The 23,573-nt window shown below is 38.5% G+C and overlaps 1 protein-coding gene and 1 long non-coding RNA gene across 6 annotated transcripts in view; one reads left to right on the forward strand and one right to left on the reverse strand.

The window, feature by feature from the left end:
- Positions 1–287: 287 nt before the first annotated feature.
- LOC112968243 lies at positions 288–16,745 on the reverse strand. Its single transcript, XR_003254317.1, has 4 exons — positions 16,085–16,745; positions 5,146–5,218; positions 4,093–4,212; positions 288–764 (listed from the first exon to the last, which is right to left on the reverse strand). It is a non-coding gene; the product is annotated as an uncharacterized LOC112968243 (long non-coding RNA).
- Positions 16,746–17,528: 783 nt separating this feature from the next.
- The window catches only part of PPP2R3B (protein phosphatase 2 regulatory subunit B''beta), a 56,102-nt gene continuing 50,057 nt past the window's right edge, over positions 17,529–23,573 (forward strand). For 2 of the 5 annotated variants that reach the window (XM_026070283.1, XM_026070287.1), the window contains exons 1-2: positions 17,529–17,610; positions 19,435–19,885. In XM_026070283.1, coding sequence (XP_025926068.1) covers positions 19,538–19,885 — 348 coding nt within the window. In that variant the 5' untranslated portion in view covers positions 17,529–17,610; positions 19,435–19,537. Of the gene's footprint in view, positions 17,615–17,812; positions 17,892–17,971; positions 18,068–19,434; positions 19,886–23,573 lie in introns of those variants that run through there. The other 3 variants (XM_026070284.1, XM_026070286.1, XM_026070285.1) reach the window with 3 other exon arrangements.

The following is a 23,573-nucleotide window of genomic DNA, read 5'->3' on the forward strand; positions in this document are numbered from 1 at the left end:
TCACCCGAAATAATAGAAAAACATCTCATGATTTGGAAATTACTACACACTGTGACAAAGTGACAAAGCATTACAGGGAGACAGAGAAGCACATGACTTCTTATATGATAGATTAGGAGAGTATTTATGTCGTGCTTGTTTTTGAGAGAGAAAGGAAGATCCATCCAATTTATTGCTTTTGATAGCGAGGAGAGAGGTGATTCTTCCTGCACTGAATAGTTAACATGGATTTACACACATTTTGCTTAATTTACAGGTAGAAATATACTTGCATGTCTTCTCCCGTTTGTTCATGATGTAACTTACAAGCTTCACTTCATAAGCAGAAATAGCAAGTCTAACATTCCTGGTAAATTTTTACGAATTTTGTAATGCTGAGGACATAACTAATTACTACAAATATGTCCTACAGTCATTGCAGTTGCCGCAGGGGAGATACAGTATGCACACTTTGGCATGGGTGGGTGCCAAAGAGGAGAGGAAGCACAAAAATCCTTTCCCTTTCCTTTTTTTTGCAGATTCACATTGTTACCATTTCCCAAAAGACAGGACCAGGCATGTACCAGTTACACCAGCTCCTAAGATGTAGGCAGACAAGAGATGTATACTTCACAGGCAACCTTCTTTGGATCAACCAGTGCACAGCTGCTGTTGCCTCTGTGGGACTTCTAATGTTTGTGCTGTTAAGGACCATTCCCTGTACATCGGTCTGTGAGGAAGAATCCCCAGCAGAACACAGCAGGAGGATTCTGGAGACACTTCAGCTGCAGCAATAATGAGAGATTCTTTATATCTTTCTTTACTTAGACAAACATTTCAGAAGAGTTCTCTTGCAGCTGAGGTCAAGGTTGTAAGTGAGGTTAATACAGGTTTCTACCTGTATTAAGAAGTCAAGGCGCATGAGAAATTCTCTTCTGAAATAAAATTCATCAGAAAGGTTTGTATCTAGACAAGGATTAGTGTTTCACTCTCTTAATATGGCTAGAAGTATCCTGTCTTGTTTCTACAGCACAAAGAGGAATGGGTACCACTGTAACATCCTTTATATCTTTTTTATCTTATTTATCTAGAACAGATTAATTTGAAGCTTCCTCATTCATCCTTGGAGGAGTTGTCTAAGGAGTTCAATATTCACAGTTATGTATTTTTAGCAAAATACTTAAGATGATATCAGCAGCATACCAGCTGATGGGTGTTTTATGCCCTGTGCATATAAAAGCCCATTCAGCTAACTTTTTTGCAGCCTTTGGGGACTGTAGGAAGTGAGGCTTTAGCTGATGAACTGTGTAAAGTTACCACTAAGGAATCCCTGCATACATACTCTAAGCAATATAATTTTCATGTTCTTTCTTCAGCAGACAAAGCCAGTGGGCAGCATGGCCTCCAGAGACTATATTAAAAAGCTTCCAAGAGGCTTAATAGGCTTCTCTTTTCCACAGTAAGCCTTTGTACTTGACCGTGGACCCACCTGTATTGGTTTGGTCTACTTAGTTTAGGCTTTTTAGCTTTTCAGACTGGCTGTACTGAGAGACCTGAGAGGATGCTATAAAAGCCCTATCTATCCTGTACAATATCATCAGGAGTTCAAAACTCAGAGTTTTCACCCAGTACTTAATTTTTTCCTTTCACTCTCTCCAACCAGAAGTCTCCCCTCCAGTTACACCAGCAAGTCTATCGTCAAGCACATTGTATAGATTTTCAGTTGAATTGTGTCTCTGGAAATTACATTGGTAATATATAAATATATATAAAAATATATACATATATCTATAAAATTGTATAAATATATATATATATATATATAGTGGTAAATAAAGGGTATGGTATAACAAAAGGTTCTTTTTGGTTCTGATCTGCTTGTGAGGCAAAGAAGAAGGAAGGGGATCTTTCTTTTCTCTGGGTAAGACCCAGGCACCAAAAGAAATAATTAGATAAGAAAATTCTGTGTCTACTGATTTTTTTTCCTAAGGAAAAATATTCTGTAATAAAATCACATAATCCTATTAAAACTCATGTAAACCAATTATATAATTGCATTTATCCTTTTACATGTACTTTACCCTTCCAGACTGCAAGCTATCCTTTGCCCTCTGTAGTGTATGCAGAGCAACCTCTCAGACAAATCTTGCTTGAGTAATGGCTGGAGAATTTTACCAAATACTTATTAAAACATAAATGACTGAAGTATTTTAATAAATCCACGATTCAGTAGATAATGAAGAAAACAAGAAAAGCTCAGCTGGATCCAGACTCTCTCTGGGCTTGTCAGCTGTCTGTTTCTGTATGTAAAGTGATTAACACATTTGTAAAGGGGAATATATGCATACATGGAGGAAAACAAGTTCAGGATTTAACTATCAATATATGCATACAGCATTAGGCCAATTGTTGCTAACAAAACAGCTAATAAACAAAGCTTTGTGAGTTTACTTTTCATTAGAAAAGTTCAACAAACACAAATGTTTACTTTTCCTAATCTGCTCTCACCAAATAATCTCAACATTAACTTATTCTACGCACTGAAAATTTACACTGGTTATCAGTCTAAAATTGATCACTCATTTCTTGTTTACTGTTGTAATAAGGGGCTCTGCAGTTGAAAGAAAAAAAGCAGGTTTATTCTTATAAATAATAAGAACATAATCATATTTATGTTAAGCTGTTTCCCTCTTAGTTTATTGTAGAGTTATAAAAATGGAGAAGGAAATCGTTGGGGAAGGGGGTTGCCACTCTGCAAATTTCTCCTATTAAATGGAAGAAAATATTCCATGGAATATAGTTACACAATTCTGGTGGTTTCCGCCTGCTTTTATTCCACTTGCATTTTACTGAATAAAACTGTCTTCTACTACATCCGCATCTCTGTTTGTCCTACTAGGGCAGCATCCTGCTGGACACAACATCAAGTTTTGCTGAGTTTTCTGAGAGCTCTAGGTATTTGACATCTCACTTAGATTCTGATTCAAAATATATTGAGATAACAGAGATATTTCTTCTTACTAGAATAGGTTTTACATCTGAGTTCATTGGGCAGGCCCTTTTTCACCAAGTGGTCTGTTATACATGACAACATTTGCACAATGGCCTGTTCAGAAATCATGTTGTTGACATGTTGGAGGAAATTCCCTTGTACCTAAGGTGTACACAGTTGCACACTGCTGGCTATGGTTCGTGCTCTCTTAAAGTCAGAGAGGACTCCTCCAGCAACATCAACGGCAGTTGGAATGGATCCTTAGATCAGCATACCGTGGCCCACAAAATCATTAGTGTTTGTAAATTGCTAAAGTTGAAAACTTCAGAGGGAAAAAAAGATATGTATTACTTCTGCTGGCACAGCCATAAAGACTTGTCACCTGCTCAAACAAATTCCCTCCAGGTTTCCATCTCCAGAAAGAACTCTTCCACTCTTCATGGACTTTTATAAATATCTTGGCAAAATGGCAGCAAATTTTAAAAAGGCATTAGAAAGTAGTCCCATAATGTTAAAGATTTGATGCTCATTTGCCATGAGTCCAGCAGGGGGCCATATAAGGCACAGTGACTCTTTTCTGGTGCTTTTTTCCCCATTCCCCCTACTGCTCTAGGGGCAGCACAGCCACACAGGAAGAAAACGGGAGTGGGAGCACCTCTACAGAGCCTGGTTCATCCCCTGGGCAGCCATTCATGATGCACAGTGGTAAAAAGTGCACTGTCCCTTTACCAGCTTACTAGCCTAGTTGCAATTTGGCTCTAATGTGCCAGCCCAAGTCCTCAAACACAAGCAATTCCACATGGACAGCATGCTCTAGCAAAGCACATTGTCTCCTGCTCCACCTGTGTAACATTTTCTCCACCATGAAATACTATAGGGCTGAGCTTACTACCTCACCTATCAGGAACTCCTGACTTCCGAATACTTGATTTCACAATCCTAACACTGCATGGAAATGGGTTTTGATATTTTAAAAGTCTTCCCAAAAATAGTCAGTTAAGTAGCTCAGTTTCTTACCTAGATGACACATTTCCTTTCCTTTACTACAGAACAGTAATTAGGCTGCACTTTCAAGCAGCGTTTTACCATTAAAGCGATTTTCCTGCATTAAGCTAACATACCTGTGTGCCTTTCGATTGTTTACCTCTGGCCTTCTGTGCTGTTGGTTATGTCTTGGAAGCGCAAGCTAGCACCTGGCCTCAACTCCCCTTGATCTCCTTCAAGCTGATGGTCTTCAGCATCTTCAAGAGACACACAGGACAAACAATCTTTAGGCCTTTCATAAAACACATTTTCTTGTTTGTTACATACACCTTCTGGCCTCTCTGTTCCTAAGTGATACCTCTGCAGTGAAGAAGATGTTTCCTGTTAAATCTTGACACATTTGCAAGGTATGTGTAGTTCTACTTGATGCTTGCCTCTCCCCTGCACCACCTATCCCCTACTATTGCTTTACCGCACAACCATTTCTGTTGCATTTTCCAGCAGTCCACAGTCCACCCATTCCTTTACAAAGTTAGACAAGAAACTGAAGTTCCTCCCTATAATGCAGGTGGTCTACATTTTTTTAATTCCCTTTCCCAGGTCTTAGGATTTAATGACCAAATTTGTACAGAAGAGCTGCCCCATAAAACTTTACTTCCAAACACTGAGGCTTAGTTTGCTTTGAAACATGAAATACATTTATTTTATTTTACATTTATTTTGATATTATTTTGGTATTACTTCTTTTAATTTTAATAATCACTTAGTTTTATTTTTCTGCGCTGTATATATTTTATTTGTTCCCATCACCCAAGCAGTTGTTTAGTGGTTAGCTATAAATTTGCATCTGTTTGATCTCAGATGTCTTTCTGCCTAAAGAATTAATGGTGCTTTTGATAATATATACTCCAAAGGTATATTGTTTTGAACAACTCTTTTGACCTACTTGTTTCGACAATGTTTGAGGTTTCTGTCAATGTAATTTCTCCTTACCATTTTTCTTCTGTTCCCTTTACCAGAGGCTGATTTTCTTCTAAAAACCTATTTCATTTCTGTTCAGTAAAACTCCCTTTATTTTTTAATTTTCTTAGGTTATTGAAGTCCCCAGATTCCAAAAACATTAATTTTATATTCTGTTAAATAGAAGAAAGTTCAGTAGATTCAAATAGAACCAGACTGAATAATCTTACCTATGTAATGTCCTTTTTCCTTTGCTTTGAAAAATTCAGCAACTGTGGATGAAATACTTGTTCCTGTGATAGGCTGAAAGAAAAATTAAAGTCAGTTTTATTTCATTAGATCTGGAATACAAAACTCTTTGTCACTTTTTGAAAAAAAAGTTTTATTCAAATCTCTATGTAAGTAACATGCAGACACTCCTGATCCATCTAATAGGAGTTTTATTTTACAAAGACCCCAATCTTGCAATCCAGTCTGAACAGAAGAGCTCTTTCACTTCAAATGAAAGTCAAAAAACTGTTAGGGATTAGGTTTACAAAGGTATTTTGGCACAAAATATACAGACAAGTACATAGTAACATCCTCAAAAACGCATACAGAGCAAATTTCCACTGAAATATTTCACTCCAGCTCAATTCAGTGTCTATAACACAACACATTATACTTTAAATGAAATAAGTCAAAGTTGAAATACAGTTTTCTTTTACAAAAAAATCCAAGAACTGGTATCTGTGTCGCATGGAACAAGAAAAGGCTGCTTTGGGGAAGGCTCAGTCCATAAGTTCTAAAGGACCTGTGAATTTCTGGAAAAATTATTCATCTCTACAAACATTCCCTTTCCTTTGCCTTTTACTCATTCAGAAATCTCCTGACTCACCACACCATTTTGTTTCTCCTTCCTAATAATACAGACTGCATTTGCTCATGAAGTGGCAAAAGACCTAATTTCACATCTGCACATCCCACACTTGCATGAAAGCCCCTTTGTCTAGAGAATGAAGGTTCTATTCGCTAATTGCAGGTTTTTAAGAAGAGACTATTTTRTTGACAGGAAGAATAATTTCAGATTCCATATAACACACTTTTAACAATGATACAGTATCACAAATATATCAATAAGGCAATGTTCAGATTCAGATTATTATACTAAGATAAAGCCTAAAGATTTGTTTTCCAGGTTATATTACAGACATGACTGTATTTGGCTTGAACTGCAACAACACTTTCAAATTACTCTTTGCAGAATATGAGCAAAGTTTCACTAAGGCCTACCTGATATCAGATCCAACCCAAACTCAGAACTGGTATTTGAAATATGAATCCAGCACTCCTTAGAAATAAAATATATTTGAAAGCTTGATTATATATGGTACTGCTTATCCTAACTAGACAGACTATAAACAATTATGAAATGCTGAACTATTAAAAATGACAATTTACCAAACACAGAAAGGTATCTGTGAATACCGCAGTTATTTCTTATTGGAAAGAACAAATGATTCATGAATAAATACAAATAAAAGGAAAAGTATAGATGCAGAATAAGAAATCCTGAGCTATCCAAAGCTGAATTTGAAGATCAGTGTGTAATTTACATGGTAAGTTTAGGAGGCTGCTAAATTAGCATTCCAGGATGCTCATTTGGAAATCTATTTTCCTGTAAAAAAAAAAAAACAACAGGAAACCTGTCCTGCACACACAGGTACACTGACAAGAATGGCATTAGTAATACAATTAGAACTAAGCAAGCACAGAAACTCTCTGCCAAATCAGGGCCTGTATTTGTAAATGCTAACATTTCTGAGGTGGCCACAGTAGAAAAGGTCTGTCTTACAAGTTCTTGGTATCTACATTAAAACAAATAAAAACATTCATTTTTATGGCATAACATCAACATGCTTCTACAATTATTTTTAACATTACTCATTTCACATTACAAGCTAGAGAGGGAAAGCTGCAGAAATTGTTATTGCAAACTGTCTTAAAGGAGAAACTGATTATAAAACTTTTGAGATTTTTATTAACAAGACAATTTTATGCATATAAATTGTTAGCTTTATATAATCATAACCTCTCCTGCACCACTGATTAACCACCTAAAACTGAAACAGGTAAGGCTATGAAGAACTGGATTCTCTATTTTCATATGGACTTTTACGATCTCCTTATAACTGATTGAGAATGCCCTCTGATTTGTATTAAAAAGTTTAAACTGCTTGACAAATATTTCATTGTCCTCATACAGCTCACTGCTGCCACTTGTTTGGAAAAATGAAAGATAAGTTGAAAAATGCACCTTTTCCATTTTCATCTCTAATTGAATTCTCTCTTGACCCCCTTATTCCCCATGGCTGTATTTCAGGTTCTGATGATAAGAAAAAGAATTTTGTATTTGGATAATACAATTTTCTCACTTGCCTTCAGCGACCTTCAGCTCAATTTCCTCTCCCCAGAGACACTGTATATTATAGAATTGAATCAAATTCCTTATTCATAGGAAAAAAAGTTCCAATTTAATCTGAATATTCAGCATTTTACACTGGTCAGGGTGATGGATGGCATATTGAAATGCTTTTGGTTCAGGTAATCAAATGGTAGAATTCAGACTTGTATTGAAAAAAATAATGAAGTCTATTCAATATTCTCATAAGGTGCAAAAATGCACATTACACAGTAGAACGGGGGCTTTTTCTTATTACCTAACCAATAACATCTTCCCTGCAAAAAGTATAGTAARACATTAAGAATTTATGTAGGTTAGAACATGTGAAAAGCAGCCACTCTTGAAGGAAAAAGTAGGCATCTTCCTGAGAATGCTCAAATGAGCAAGTACCAGAACTGGGGAAAAAACAGATCTCTCCCAGTATGTAGCCAAAATGTTCAAGAGTGGCTTACTGAAGCTGCATAATATATACTTTAAATGCTTTTAGGAAAAGAAATACATCCTTTTGAAATGTTTCAAGTAATTCGATAGCCTAAATTATTGTAATGCTTTATTTACATCCCCAAAACTTTTGTCAAGTAAAAGTATTAGGTATCTCATTATTTCTAAAGAGCTGTTGGTCTYGTTTTGAAACACTGTCATGCTGCTTTTGAAATACAAACCCAAAACAACAATTGGTTAGAACAATTTCAGCCTGGCACCACCCTACTGATGTAGGATGCTTGGACTTGGACAAAAATGTTTCCAGGCAAACAACAGGATAATGGTGCTGGATAAATATGGTTTTGTTTTAAAAAATGTATCAACAGTTCCTTTCATTCCTAGAGATGCATGGAATTACCCTGTTTTATTTTTAAATAGTGAATTAATGTTATTTATTTTGTATTTATTTGGATTATTTAAAACACAAGGAATGCTTAACTGTAGGCATTACTAGCATCTAATTACAATTTTAATGAAGCAACTTAAATGTTAAGGCATGGCATTAAAATGAAGTACAAGGTTGTCTGTATTAACAACTATACTGTACCTTATGCAAAACGGGAAGCCTCCATGTTCATTTTCTCACCTTACACAGTCCTGTTGTACAGTCGCTACCCAGAGAAGGAACATATGATGAACCTCCTCTTCAGAGTAACCCCCCACACCTGACAGATGTGAGGCAGCCTTCGCAACTCGGGGGAGAACATCTTTCCTCCCTCCGTATCATTAGCAGCTCACGGGGACAGTGCTCACACTCAAGCCTCCTATGAACATAGAGCTCTGCCATGACGCTGGGCATTCTCATCTGCCATTTATTTTCCTTAAGTACCCTTTACATGGAATTTACCTTAACAGCTTGTGTAATTTCAGAACCACAGGGTAAAAATGGGGTGCGAGGCACATGGAAAAAGCATGCACATAAGCACTCTCAAGAACAGTGTAAATGTTCATCACCACCAGTGATAATGGCCATATTAGAAAACACAAGTAGAGGCCCTTAATGCTGAACTAACTCTTCAGGATTAAGAAACATTGGTAGCACAAGGCGAATGTTAAGAAGAACTTGTGATTCCACCAGCATAGTAATGGGACAAGAGCAGAACCTAGAGAGACACACAAATATATTCATTTCAGTCAACTCTCAGGTAAAAAAGGACTGCATTTTTCCAACTTCACTTTGCAAGATCAATTTAGGAACCGAACATTATATGGCATCCTGTAATGGTATAAGGAAGGTTTTGCAATGAAAGCCACTAACAGTTCCACTCATGAATGAAAGAACAGAATCTAATTACTGTTCCCAGTTATCTTACCTTTTCAGGACTAGCAGGAATAGAAGTCATTAAAATGCAAACTTTTATAAGCTAAAGGGAACAGATACCAGATACATATCTGACGGAAGAAAGTGCTGGGTGTTTTATACAATCAGAAACACAAAAATGAACTTAAGGAGTATCCTTGTTATAGATCAGGATTTAAGCATGTGATTACAAAGTAATTTAAGTACATGCTGCACTGTGCCTTGAATAGGATGGGAAATAAGCGCATACTATTTTCTGACTAACCTATTAGCTGCATTTCAAGGTTCAGAACACCAAGGCCTTTTGCTGCATGTGCTTACTTTTGTAGACATTTATTGGGAATTGCTTTTTTTAACACTTCAGTGTGAATATAAAATGTATAAATAAGATGCACATGTGAAAGGTACTTGTACAATATAGTACAAAAAGGAATTAGAAAAATGTTTTAATTTTCTTTGAAAGCTGCATTCAAATCTGGACTGCTCTAGTAAAGTTCTTAGTACCCTCCCCCTGTAGTAGTGCTCAACACACAGTCAAGACAGTAAGGTTGTGTGAGAAGGGCCTAATAGTCAGGAAATGTCAGCATTAAGATAAAAATACGTCTTGTGTTAATTCAATTCTTTTGTGTGTGTGTGTGTGTGTGTGTGTGTGTATATGTATGTGTATGTATATGTGTATACACACGCACACATATGTAACAACACAATTTGTTTTTATGTTATCGTGTGGGGTATCCCCAAAGACCAATTTTAGCCTGACATTTATAGCCCTCTCAAAGCCCCTCAGGAACTTTCCCAACCAAGGGAGAGCAACAGGCTCCTCTGGATGGCAGCTTGGATCAGGAATCCAGCTCAAGCCCAGGAAAGTTTGTGTCACCCAGATGAATTTAGCCCCTGCGAATGCTCCCCATACATTCAAATGATATTCTTTAGCCTAAACTATTTTCCCCAGCAGCATGTGTCACATTATACAAGCTTTGTCTTCTTTCTGCTCGCACTTTTCTCATTTCCATAATATTCCAGTATTCTTCTAATGACCCAGATCTTATTTACATTAATTACAAGGAATATTTCTCTGTGTCTCTGGGACAGAAGATTTAGTTAGGAACAGCATAGTCAGTCACAGCTGCAGTCTGTTTGACAAGTGCTTCTTAAAAGTCAGACTTGTTGTCTGCAGAGTACTCTGCATCACTGATGACTGGAGGGGGGGGGGCAGTGTGAGGCTCTTAAAAGGAATAACTTGGCTCAAGGTAGTCATTTGCTAGTGTGCCTCAAGTGCCTTCTTCAGAAAGACGGACAAACAACTTTGTAACARTATACAAAATACTCTGGCCCAGCCTTCAAAGAGCTTTTGTTCGTGCTGTGTATGCTAACTCCAGCAAATGTAGATGGGAGCACAGGCTCCCATATTAGCTGGCACACCACACATTAGTTGCTGATATACCCTGTCTTGTTCACTATGAATATAAGCCAGCTTGGGTAGCAATTTAATAAAGCAGCTGAAGCTAATGCCATTTTTTGGCACCACATAACAGAATTTGTTATAGGGTCACATATATGCATATAAAGGGTCATGTACCAGCAAATTTTCAGGAAATAGTAGACATGCCCATTATTAGACTGAATTGCTGTCTGGCTCCAATATCTGAAATATGCAACCAACTCTTAACCCTAAGCCTCAGCACTCTGATGCATTTAAATCACAAAAACATGTAACTTTTTTTGTCTTAAACTCAGCTCCTAGAGTAGGAAAAGAATATCAAGAGCGTAGCAGTAGGTCCTATACAGAAATACTTGAARAGCCACAGTGCTGACACAATATTTAGATTAATAAACACTTTTCAAAATCTGAGATTGCTTCTATAATCTTGATTTTAAAATAACAATCTGAGGCTCTTATAATTTTTATAATTAGAATTTTTGAGTCATTAATTTATTATTTTCAAGATTTTCTTTGCAATCACAAGGGCTCTTTTTAACATACACATTTAACAGCAGATAATATTATTTCATAATCACGGGACTCCAGAGCTGGAACTTTATAAGAAAAGCACTAAATCTTATGAAACTTGTAATAAAATTATTGGTGTTGGCAACCTTGCAGACATATGCCTAGAGCTGCACAGTGCTTTCCTCCTCTAACTACTGTAACTAAAAAGACTTTAATGAGAGCAAAAGAATGTGGCTCTGTCTGCTCGGAATCTTTTGGAATTTTGACTTTTCCCTAATGAAAATGAAAACAAGTACTTTTTTTTTTTCCCCTGTAAGCTTTTATGGACATCTGAACTGACTTTTGTAATGAAGAAGGATTAAGTAAACTCCCTTCTAAAATCAAGGAAATGATAAATGTGGTTTGTATTAGTCTACTAATTAGCTCATAAATTTAGAAATAGTTACTCTTTTAGTTTTGCTGGATGAAAATAGTGGCTGAAGCACAGATCAGATCTTGGATCTGGAGTAATGTAGTGGTGAATTAAAACCCTCTGAGCATAAGTGTCTGATCCCACAGCATTATGAAAACTAGAAATTTTGCTACTGGCTTTGAAGAGCAAAAGGTGAATTTAACAAAAGTTGTAAAATACTACTCAAGCAAACAGTTACCTAACAGTTAGTAATAAAAAAGTGTGATTTATTAGCTGAGTGCTTTTCATTGTGTGCTAATCCAACAATTAACTACATTAATTATCTTTAGTTCAATAGGTGAATTAGAACACCGATAGCCAGCGTAATCCTATGCCTTACTGCAGTTTTCATTTAATGTATTTATGTACAGAGGTATTCAAAGACCATGCCCCAGAAACATAACGTTATTTCAGAAACAGTTCTGGGTGCTAAGTGATAAAAATGTACTTGCCCATCACATGATATACATTCCTTTAGAACTGACAAGGTAGAAAATGAGTAGAGGCATTATGTATTTTACACTGCCCCCTTGACAATCTGATGAAGACTGTTCTGATGAAACATGAAGAAATGCATATTCTATCCCAAAACAAGTTCAGTTCTCAGTTCTTTGGGCTGGCTCCTAGCCAGGGGGTGGAGATGCAAGGACCAAGCACCCTGACATGGTTTACAGTACAGTAGCAGATAAGTAGTTGGCAGACATCGCCGGCTGCTGAATACAATAGCTCAGAGTCTCCTCTCACCTCTAATGGTTGCACCAAGACAAGGTTAGAAGAGAAGTGGGCTCAGTAACACTCAACATGGAGAATGAATAGACTCCCATTCTCACACCCCATAAACGTCCTCGTGCACACCTTGTTCAACACCACCCTAGAGACTGCATTTCAAGCAGTTTTCCATAAACTCCATGTAACCTGCATACAATGTTGGATAAAACCATCAGATAAAGTACAGCATTAGAAATATGCAAACCCAGGATTAGAAGATCGGGGTGACTTAATGAGGAACCCATCTTCACAACTGGACTGCTGTAAACATTGTCCAAGTCAAGGCCCCTGAGGAAAACATAACACTGATTCAGTAAAATGCACAAGGAATACTCACTACTAGCCCTACAGAGTGATATACAGTGGAATTAATCTAAAGCCATGACAGCAAACAACTGCTGAACCAATTTTCTTCCTTGGCTTATAGTGCACCTGCTCTTACAGTATTTACATTTTAAACTGTCTCTTTCTTTTTCCCTGCAGAAATGTAAATATTCCCACATGCAATCAGTTACTCATGTAAAGAGATAGGCAGTGATAAGGCCTTATTGTGACTACACAATGTTATAAAGAGGAAATAAAATGTGTTTGCAAATATAAAAATGTTTAAGTAATGTCTGTACTCATGATACAAACTGACAAGTTACAAAGCAGTTTGCAGTTATACCTCTGACTTGCGCTTAAGGAGTTGCTGATCAGCAAGCAATTAACCAGACCCTGCATTTCTGCAGTATTCCACCTTGAAGTGGAAGAAGAAAGACCAAATTTAAGCCTTGAATCTCAATATCATGCTTTTCTCAGAGCTTAGCTGGCTGCAGAACATGTACATCAAGTCAGCATTGCTGACATTTTTTGTCTGCATATGATGCTACTTCTGGAGGCCATATGATCTGTAGCTCACCATCCTAGCTCTATTTTTGGTCAGCAGCTGCAAGAAAGGATGAAGTGGCAAGGTTAGCTGGTATGGGTGGGTAGCTTAAGGGATTCCCAGTTATTAACATTTTCTTAGCCTTTCCCTTCAGTCTAAGGGAGGCTGCATAAAGCCCCCAAATCCTCTCCATTCTCAACAAAAATGGTACCAGAACTAGCAACTTAGGTCTGAATGGCAGTATGCTAGATTTTGTCTTTTACTCAGTGGAAGGCAACATTTATACTCTTCCGAAGTCTCTGACTGCACAACATGAGCAGGTTTTACAAGGAGCATCACCTTGACAGCACAACCTTAATAAGCACCTATGGCCAAAATTTTCAATTATGACGATTTAAATAAAAATGACCTGCTTGTCAGAGATACGCGGCACACTCCCTTCCAAATAAGTCAACACCTTAGGAAATCAGGACACAGTTATTTTAGTGCTTATATATAGGTTGGAACCCAACTTCAGATGCCTAAATTTGAAAAATGTGAACTCTGTCAGCAGAAGCACTATAAGAAGCCTGATTGAAATTCAATATTCTTTTTAAAGCAACATCCTAAGGAGGTACTGCAGTTCTCTTCCCCATATAGCATGCATATGAAAAGCTCTAGAATAAGGTCTCATAAAGATTCTGCAGAGTGAATTGCATTTTGATCTAGAGTATGTATTTCACCTCACTCTTACATGCTCTGTGGAATGATGACAACTCTACTTTCTAGATAGAATAAAAGTACACCTAACAAAGCCCAGTGCAACCAGGTAAACTTACTACTGCAAACACATTTATTCTATCTATCTTTAGATTTCTTTAATGTGGTCATGTACGCTTCAGATAATAATCCAGATTCCAGATTCCTGTTAATTAGTGGAGAAAAATGAGCACTTTCACATCATGATTCATCTGACCTAGGTTAGATGTTTATCTTAGGATAAAATTAATAAGGCTTTAGAAATGTCTCTTTACTTCCACCAAATACAAAGAGACAACTCATATGCAGATGTCTATGCTTTGCATATGCAAGGTTGTGTGGGAAGAAGCCCATCCCATGTACCCGAAATGCTGACAGACAATGGGAATATTTTCAATGAACGCAGTTCCCTTGTGTCACTGTAAAAGTGACAAACAAGGGTAAAGAAGGATTTTGATATTCAGCCCTTAATGTCTATTAGCGGCACTGCTAAAATCAGTTTGTGCATCAAGACTGGAAAAAGAAGGCAACTTATGGTCTGAAATGAGCTACACACAGCAGAGCCCACAGGAGCTGGAAGCTGTTGCTTCTTGCTTTCTGCATCTGAGCTAGTACCTCCATACACTACATGGAGGGAGATACTACATTACATGGACATACCAGTTAAGGTGTACTAACTCCATTGTACAGTGTAGCTAGGCCCAAGCACTCCTATTGCTTATTAATTGGTACAAACTATACTAATACACCACTCTCCTGCACTTAAGCAGATTCTTGCCTTATTTGAAGTGTATTCTGCATCTTTTTCAACAATCCTGAATATGATTCCATCACTTTAACTTTCAGACATTGACTGGATACTGCACACTCAGTATTTTTATATATTATTATTATTATTTATTATTCAAAAAGGAGTTTCAAGTATCAATTACCAATGGAAGATCTGAACAAACAGGTTCAATTTTAAGTATTTTTCTCCTTTTGGCCAAGTTTGGCTTTATATATCTCTACAAAGACACCTCCCTAGTGGAAGATATACTGTTGAAGAGACCTGATCCATCCAGAGGCACATTCAGAATATTCCTGTCAACTGCAAGTATCTGTATTACTTGATGCTGCTGCTGATCACTTTCTGTTCCTTCCCAAATATCCCTGTCAATTGCAAGTATCTGTACTACTTGATGGTAATGATCACTCTTCTGTTCACTCCCAAAGCACTTTCTGTTTAACAGAAGACATGTGGAATTGATTCCTCTCTCATACCAATGCTGATCATGACAAATTCTAATAAAGTCAGAATTAGAATTGCTTTGAATTTACATTAGCATACACAAGAGAAGACTGTTACTCTGTGTATATTTTTCAGATACTTTTTTTAACATCTTTTTTTTCTTTTTCTTTTTGGAGATCTCATTGCCAGCTTCAACAAAGGGCATCATCTCTATGCAGACGATATCCAACTCTACAACTCTTGTCAACTCAGTTCTCTGATCCCCCCTCTTGCCAGCTGTCTTCAATATGTCAATCAACAGATGGCTACACCACCACTAAGGAATGCTTCAAAGGCATTCATAATGTTTTAAAAGTCCTCTTTGTTCCATGTCTGTGGTTCTGCTATCGCTCTTCTTAATTCAGACCCTCAGTTCTCGGCCAAAAGTCTTGTCGCTATCCATAATAACACACAGTTTTCATCTTCTTTTCCCCTGCTTTAAAACTACTTCTAGAATATTTACAGATTTATTCTTACTTTGACATCTGCTTCCTCTACTTTATGTTGAATGCTTTACTCCTGCTTAGAGTATGCAATTTTTTCCACTTTGGTCTTCCAAAACCCTGCTCTCTGAACTTCATAGATCAATGGGCAGGAAACAGAGTACTACTCTGCGTCAAAAGTGGAGACTCCCTCAACTACTTTGAAAGTAGTTTTAAGCTTAATCCCATTATAAGACTTGTGTAAAAATATTCCAGTGCCTACAGCAGCAGGTCAAAGCCTTCCAATATACCTATAATAGCACCATTGTTTTTGCCTGAAGACTGCAATATTTTGAATACGCATAATATTTTGAATTGCTGTGTTGATATGCAGGAGATCTCTCTAATGGGCATCTAATCCTTTATTTCTCCTTAGTCCTTTCTTATCTGTGTGTCCTCTCTGAAGGTCACTTACCCTATTTTAATCTTGTCTGCATCCCTAAGGCTTCCTTTCACTGAAATATGTCTCTTCTACTTCTTARCTGCTGCTTCTTGTAAATGGTGTCATCTCTGGTACAGCTCCAGTTCCACCATACTGGCATTCCAAGAACTCATTATATTGATCTACCATAAATCTTTGGAACATCTCTCACTGTAAAGACACTGGATGAATGTAAAAGGAAATAAAAAGAAAGAAGAGCCACATAAAAAAACAGATAAGTGAAAGTAGGAATCTGGGGTTAGTGACTCGCTGATGTRCAAAATACCAATAAGAAAACTGTATGGGGCAAGGATGTACTATGTAACAAACCATTGCCAAGCCTACCTAGAGAGCCTCATAGATGTCCCTGTGAAGGCTGGCAAGAAGTTTCTTCTATGTGTTATCTGGTGCTGAAAGGGTCTTCAATAGATGGGCACGCATTGTTCTCTTAATGAGCAGTTTATCTGTCTGTTCATTCGCTACTGCCCCTTTCCACCACCATTCTCTATCCCATTTGTAATCCTGTAACAGCAGTGGCAACTGCAGCAATTATTCATGTAAAATGCAATAGGAAAGTATTTTTTTGTTCTCCTTTAATGGGATTTAACAGCTGGAAACAGCAAGCAAAGGCAAGATCATGCCATTTGCCAGTTCCTGTCAGCAAACTAGTCAGCGGCAGGCAGACTGTGAGCCATAGGCTAGGAGCTATGGTTTTAAAGTTGTCACCATGTAAATTTAGTACATGCGAGTGCAATGAGAAGGTCCTGGGATCACGACAACATGGGTAGAGAGTGCCGTGACCTTGCAGTGTGACCATTTAGAAGCAATCAAACTAACCAGCTGCACCCTAACCTGGCAAGAAGCAATCCTGCAACACATTTGATTACAAAACCTGGATTTTGAGGGGGGAAGTCCAAATTACGAGCACTCCACTGCCTCCCCAACCAGTGGGCGACTTTGCTCTTAGCRGCCCAGAGCAACAGCCTCTGGCACCAGAGGGACTCCTCAGCAGCGGGCCAGGCCACACAGGCCCAGTCTGGCACCTGCCCACAGCAGCCAGGCCACGCAGCTCCCAAGCGGCACAGGGAGCGGGGCAACGCTCCCCGGCCCCCGTGCCAGCACCAAGACACGTCATCACACGTCCTCTCACGCTACTACACGTCACGGCGGCGGCCACCCGCCACGACCGACAGCCACAGGCCCACACTCCGCCCCGCAAGGGCTGCCGGGAAAGAAGGCAAGCTRCCAGGCGCTCCCGCGGCGACGCCATGACGCACGCGGAAAACGGCACTGCCTGACCCCGCCCCGCTCCGTCACGTGCCCCTCTAGCGTCTCCTCCCCGCCCCGCCCCTTGTTACCATAGTAACTGTCCGACGCGTCTCGGAAAGGCCGGGGGAGATTCTCGCGAGATTTCCGCGGGGCGGGAAGGGCGGGAGGTGTTTACATAGCCTGCCCGGCGTGCGGGGTGGGCCGGAAGCAGGCGCGGATTTGAAGGTAGCGGCGGGAGGAGCCGGCGCAGGGTAGGTGAGCGTCGCCGCCTCTGTTCCCTGGGGTCGCTGCCCTGCGCGCGCTCGCACGCGGCCCTTCCCCCCCCCCATTCCCCTTGCTCCTCTCGCGCGCCGCGGAGTCACGTCACCCCCAGGGGGCTGGGGCAGAGGGTGCCCGCGCGCCAGCCAACGGTCGCCCGGCGGGGGGCGGGGCAGCGGGGAGCAGGTGCCCGGCACTCCCCGTCCCGCCCCCAGGGCAACGGCTCCCTCCTTCCTCCCTGGCGCCGCCGGCTTTTTCGCGCCGCTCGCCTGGGGTGAGGTGCTGCTGCGTCGGGCTTGCTTTTCCCGAGGGCTCTCCTCTCCCCTGGCTTCGGGCGGGGCTTGGTAGGGGGCAGAGGAGGCTCTCGTGGCTCGTTGCCTGTCACGGTGCCTGCTGCCCATCCTTCAGCCACACTGCAGCTCCTTTTCCTGTGCTTTTAAGTCATCGCCGGTACGTTTGCACCCAAAATGTAGGTTTTTTGCAAGTTAAGGCTTTTGCAACAAGCAGCATGACTGCCTTCGTTTCCCTTTGGGTTTGCTAGATCTGCTAGCTGGACTAGTCCAAGACTTAAGAAAGTGCCTGTGTCATGYTGTAGAGCGTCACTTTCTTTCCAGCCCAGATAAACGGTACTTTTGCTTTGCTGACACAGCAATGAACACTGTAAAAATATTGATTTTAAAAAACTAGCAAAATAACTGGACAGTAAATTTCAGTACTGTATGTCCTACTGGATCTGTGGGGGGAAAATGTACCCAATGAAATTGAACTTAAACTTTAAGTTATTAGTTAACTATGAAGGCATACAAAATCCCAGATGGTGCAGGTGTCATAAAGAATTACAGGTCTGCCGTTTGAAGACTCAGTTTTGATTTTAATATGGCATTTAAGTGCTGTGTTACTTCATATTCATCTTAAGGCTTCTTCAGCAAAATATTTTGTACATCTTTCTGCCTTCTAAATAAGGATCAAATATTTATAAACGTGAAGGCTTTTGAGAGGCTTAAAAAAAGGCAGCGGAAGCACAGGCTTTATTTAAGCTGTACCAGATCACTAAGTAATTTGACTGCAGAGTTGACAATAACTTGGGTTCTGTCCTCAGTGCTTAGCTCCAGTCCTCTTGCTTTAAAAAAAAAAAAAAAAAAATCCTTGGAAATGAGCAATTGAACCTGAAATCATACTATTCCAATTCTTGAATCAAGTTGTATTTCAATTGGCTTTAAAAACTGTAAAAGTAAATATTAAAATAGGTCAGTCCTTAAAATATCAAATGACTTTGTGGTACCAAATAAGCAGACAAATCAAGTCCTGAGGAAGGAACTATGGGAATTTGACTGGACATAACAGCACAACCTCCAGAATGTAAACTGAGCTTTCAACATTAGCTCTAAATCTGTTGACTGAGAGGCTTGCTAATTCAATCATAACTGTATTGTCACCGAGGCTTTTTGCATAGACTTTTTGTTGATAGATATTTAGTCCTTGGCAGGTTCAATTATAAGTCTTCTCAAGACTATTTCTCATAATAAATGTGTATATTAATACATGTTCCTGGAGAGTGTTTGTTAGACATAGCTCTGTTTGAGGAAGTTTAAGTGCAATTTCTTTCTGTCCAATTTCCATCCTTTACACAGTATGCTTTTAAAACAAACTGTCTTGTGGATTTGACTTTGATTAATAGCTTATACTTACGAAATGGCCATATGTCAATGTTGTCCCATGATGTCATGTATTTCATCACATCTGTTCACATCCTGTGGGAATAAATATTGACACTTTGTTAAAACTGTATGATTAAATACTATTATTTTTCTTAACAGGAACCTTGACTTCTGTGACAACTTGAAAGGCAAAAGGAATAAGTAGATGATTTTCAAACTTTTATTTTGAATTTGAGCTGACAAAAAGGTAAACTAGTGGAAAATGCCAGCTGGGAAAGTTCTGCAACCTGTACTGAAAATGAAGGTGGATGAACTCTTTTTGTGTTGGCTGAGTCAACCTGCAACTCAGCTGGCGCTAAAGGACTGCTTGAGAAGTATCAAGAATGAGGAGAAAACTGAGGTTGTTAATGGAGATTCAGGAAACAGTAAAAATGAGAGATTGACTACTAAAAATTCCAACTCCAAGCAAAGCATATTAGGAGATATCAGGTTACCTTTGATGTCTTTCAATCCTCCTCATCTTTCTACGGCTCTTCCACTGGCAACTTCAACCAGCCCAAGGAACATTTCTAATATTAGAGGAATACGTAGATCTTCAGGGACTAGAATAGTAAGTTTGTTTCTCACTTATTAGAAATATTTGTTTAAATAGAAGTGAATTTTAGCACTGGTGAGTTATGCAAGTAATTAGTCTTATCACAGGGGGAGGGAGAGAAGTGAAATGGTACCACAGAACCTGAAATGTCAACTTTTGTGTCACTAGCACTTAGTGACAAAGTAAGTGGTCTGAACTTCCAAGAGACTGTCTTGGTTCATTTCAGCTTTGTTGCTCTTTATAAGCTATCTGTGCCTGACACAAAATGAAAAATCAAGGGTTTTTTATTTCCAATAATTTTTCTGTCAAGAGCAGTTATTTTGATAGTACCATGTCTCTCTAAAACTGCAGAAGGAAAGATATCTTAAATTCCTTGTCTGGTATAGCTGATTAGCTTTGGTATAGCTACCCTGCTTTTGAGGTATAATTTCAAACATCATGCTATACTAATCTGTGTTGCAACCAATTATATGTTGTGCCCACTTCATTGGATGCAGCACAGATAAGGAAAGATCGAAACAAGTGATATTACTTTCTGAAGGACTCTCTCTCTTGTGTGATAAGGTTAGGCCTAGTATCTGTTTTCCTGTATTTCTTAACAGGCATGAACAAACTAGAAGCAGTGGAAAAACTAGAATAGCCATACAATGGCCAAAAATGTGGTTTTCCATAATGTGCTTGTGTCCATTTAGTGTCTAGTGTGTGGAAGTATCTATATTTAGAATCAGAGGTTGAAAAAAATTATTTTAAAAGCCAAAACCTGGATGATTAAGTCAGGTAATCATGGCTAACCAGGTTTCATTCATGAAATACAAAGAACATTGTATATTAAAATAAAAATCTAGCTTTTCTTCAGTCATGATAGCTTAAAATGGCTATCTAATTTACTGAGCAGTTCAGTTCCTGGCTATCTTTGGTCTGACTTACTTTTGCCAGAGGTAACACACACCAGTGTTGATGCTTCAAATGCCATTCATGGCAATAACAAGACCTTCCGCTATTAAATATAACCTAATTGTGGATAAATGTAAGTCTCCATATGCAGTATTTTTGAAAAATACTGTCTTGACTGCAAATATTCCTTTGTTGAATGATACCAGGCGCTACTGTTAGTACAAGACTCAAACTTGGCTCTGTTGAAACTGCATATTAACAAAGTAATTGTTTTGGCACTGCATGGTACACTCAATGCATCCTTTCTGAGAGGATCTTGACTTATAACAGACAATGCTCTCTCTGCAAGACTGTAAACAAAACACATCCTCCCCTCTTCTCCCCACCAGCTGAGACTTTTTTTTTAAATTTGCAGTTAAATTTACATCTAACTTCTAGCCCTCTTAAACTGTAAAAACAAAATTGGATGTAAAATCACATGGTGACTGATGTAACGATGATTACATACATGATCTGCCTTATTACAGAGGCATGCTGTTTCTGCTTCAGTACTATAAATTCATCTCATTTAATAATGCTGGTAACTTAAGTGGTTACTTAACTCCCAACCACTCCCCATGATTTGGTGTCTAATTCTGTCCACTAACCAAACCTCGYGGTATCCCAGTTTCTCCCAGCTTCCTCAGGTGTACCTACACAAATTGCCATTGCAGGCCTAACTCAGTGGAAAATGATGTTGTGGAATTGACTTGAACCCAAGTTCACTGTTTACATTTTGAAATGCAAGGTTTTCATAGGGAAATGTGGACAAAAGTGTTAATGGAATGGGAGCCTACTCAGGTTAATAAGGGTAGAGGGTTAGAGCTGAAGATGGTTAAGAGTGTCAGTTAATTCCTGTGTCACATACGTTGTTCACACTGAGCGTATATTCCTGTATTCTGACCCCCAGGAGTAATAACATGATTACTGTTTCACACAAAAACATTTGACTTGAAGTGTTGACTTGATTTTTATATATATTAATTGTCAAATCTAGTTTGACAACCTGGAATCTCCAGTTCTTAGTTTTGAGACATCACATTTCCAATCTAAAGTTAAAGTTGCCTTTAAAATAATGTGGACTTGTATTTCATGCATAATCACTTAATTGCAAGTTGATTAGCAAAACACAATTGATTTATTTTTCCTTTATGTTCATACATACATTTCCTAACCTAAAGAAATTTAGGAAGTTTGCAGATGCTCAGTTTATTCTTATTTCAGGCAAAACCAGACAAGTGGAGAGTTTCCATTAGAAGCCTGTGTTACTTGGTGTACTTGATCCCTAACTGATGTGTACTATAATTTCACTAGTGAATCTTGGTTGATTGTTTTAAGTAGATCACTCAGAGAAGAACTAGAAGAGATTTATAAACAGTAACATCCTTCATGTAATTGAAACTGTTTGTATAGTGCTCAGAAATAACCTAGGGGGTTGGGTTATTTTTTTCGATGAGCTATGTGGGGGAAGGTTCCAAGTAATAAGAAACTTGTTTGTGGCTTTATTATTCAGCTGAACTGAAGCTTCATCCAAAAGATTCTAAATCTTTTTAAGGAAGTGAAAATCATATTTGCAACAGGCATCAGCTCTTGAAATACTACCCAGAGTTGCATAATTGCATGTTCTGCCATGACAGCAAACTTTTTCTTAGATAGCAAAATGTGCCACTTTTCTTTCTTGTACATCCATAAACCACTCACTGCAGTGTCAAAAGTAATGTTTCTGCTTTTGTGCACTTAATCATGGTTCACAAATTGAGCTACGATGGTTTTACCCACTTCATTCAAGTTTAAATAAGTTTGAGGTCATGGTCATGTTTCTATAAATGGAAGAAAGTGTTTCAAATGGCTTTTTAAAAAAGAAAGCTTGTGCTATAGCTCCAGTAATCCAGGTTTAAATAGCAGTCCTAGAAAAAGATGGTAAAAATTAATATGCTTAGGACTATGTGCCTGAGGGTGATACCAGGAAAGGGCTTTTGCATCCAATCATAAACAGCTGGTGAATGAGCTCCTTTAGGATTATATAAGTCAACTCGTGTATCTTCTTATTAAAGCTTTTCTTACTGTATACAGGAATTCTTGTAATGCAAAGTACAAGCAGTAAATTCATTTTGACAGCATACATTTTTTTTTTAAATATCACTGGGCTGAATCACTAAGTTTGATTACTGGTAAAGTTGCTGTACACGCTTTCCTGTCTCCTGAAATGTTCATGCTAAAGCTTTTCCGAAGAGCATCAGGCAATAGATAGATATAGATACTAGATAGGTAAGTACACACATATAGGAAACTCAACTTTCATGCTATGGTTTTCTGTACTTGATACAAAAGCAAGCCTTGCAGAATGGGAAGCATTCTTGGAACACGAGTCTCAAAACTAGTCAGATATTTAAGCTTTAACACCTTAATTAGTAGCGTGTGAGCAAAATAAAAACCAAGTTGGTGTTTTCATGGCAACTGTTAATTAATATTAAAAGTACAGTGTTTGGCAACTGTATTCAGGGAGATCTTTTCTCCCTTTTAGAGGTTAGCTTTTAATTGAAGTTTGAGGGTTATTCTTTTATCCAAATTCAGAAGTTTTCAGGTGTTTTTGCTGAAAAACTAATGCCTTAGCAGAAGAATTTGCTGTCTCTCAAAACAGTTTAAGCCTTCCGCTGATTAGCAAGTCCCAAATACTTTCTTGGATAATGAAAGCCTGTTGCCTTTATGTTAAAGGTGAACAAGAAAACTAAAGTGCTTGAAATGGGATGTTTTCATCTGGACTGGGTAC

Source organism: Apteryx rowi, unplaced genomic scaffold (genome assembly GCF_003343035.1).
Source record: "Apteryx rowi isolate R43461 unplaced genomic scaffold, aptRow1 scaffold_308, whole genome shotgun sequence".
NCBI classification, from domain to species: Eukaryota; Metazoa; Chordata; class Aves; order Apterygiformes; family Apterygidae; genus Apteryx; species Apteryx rowi.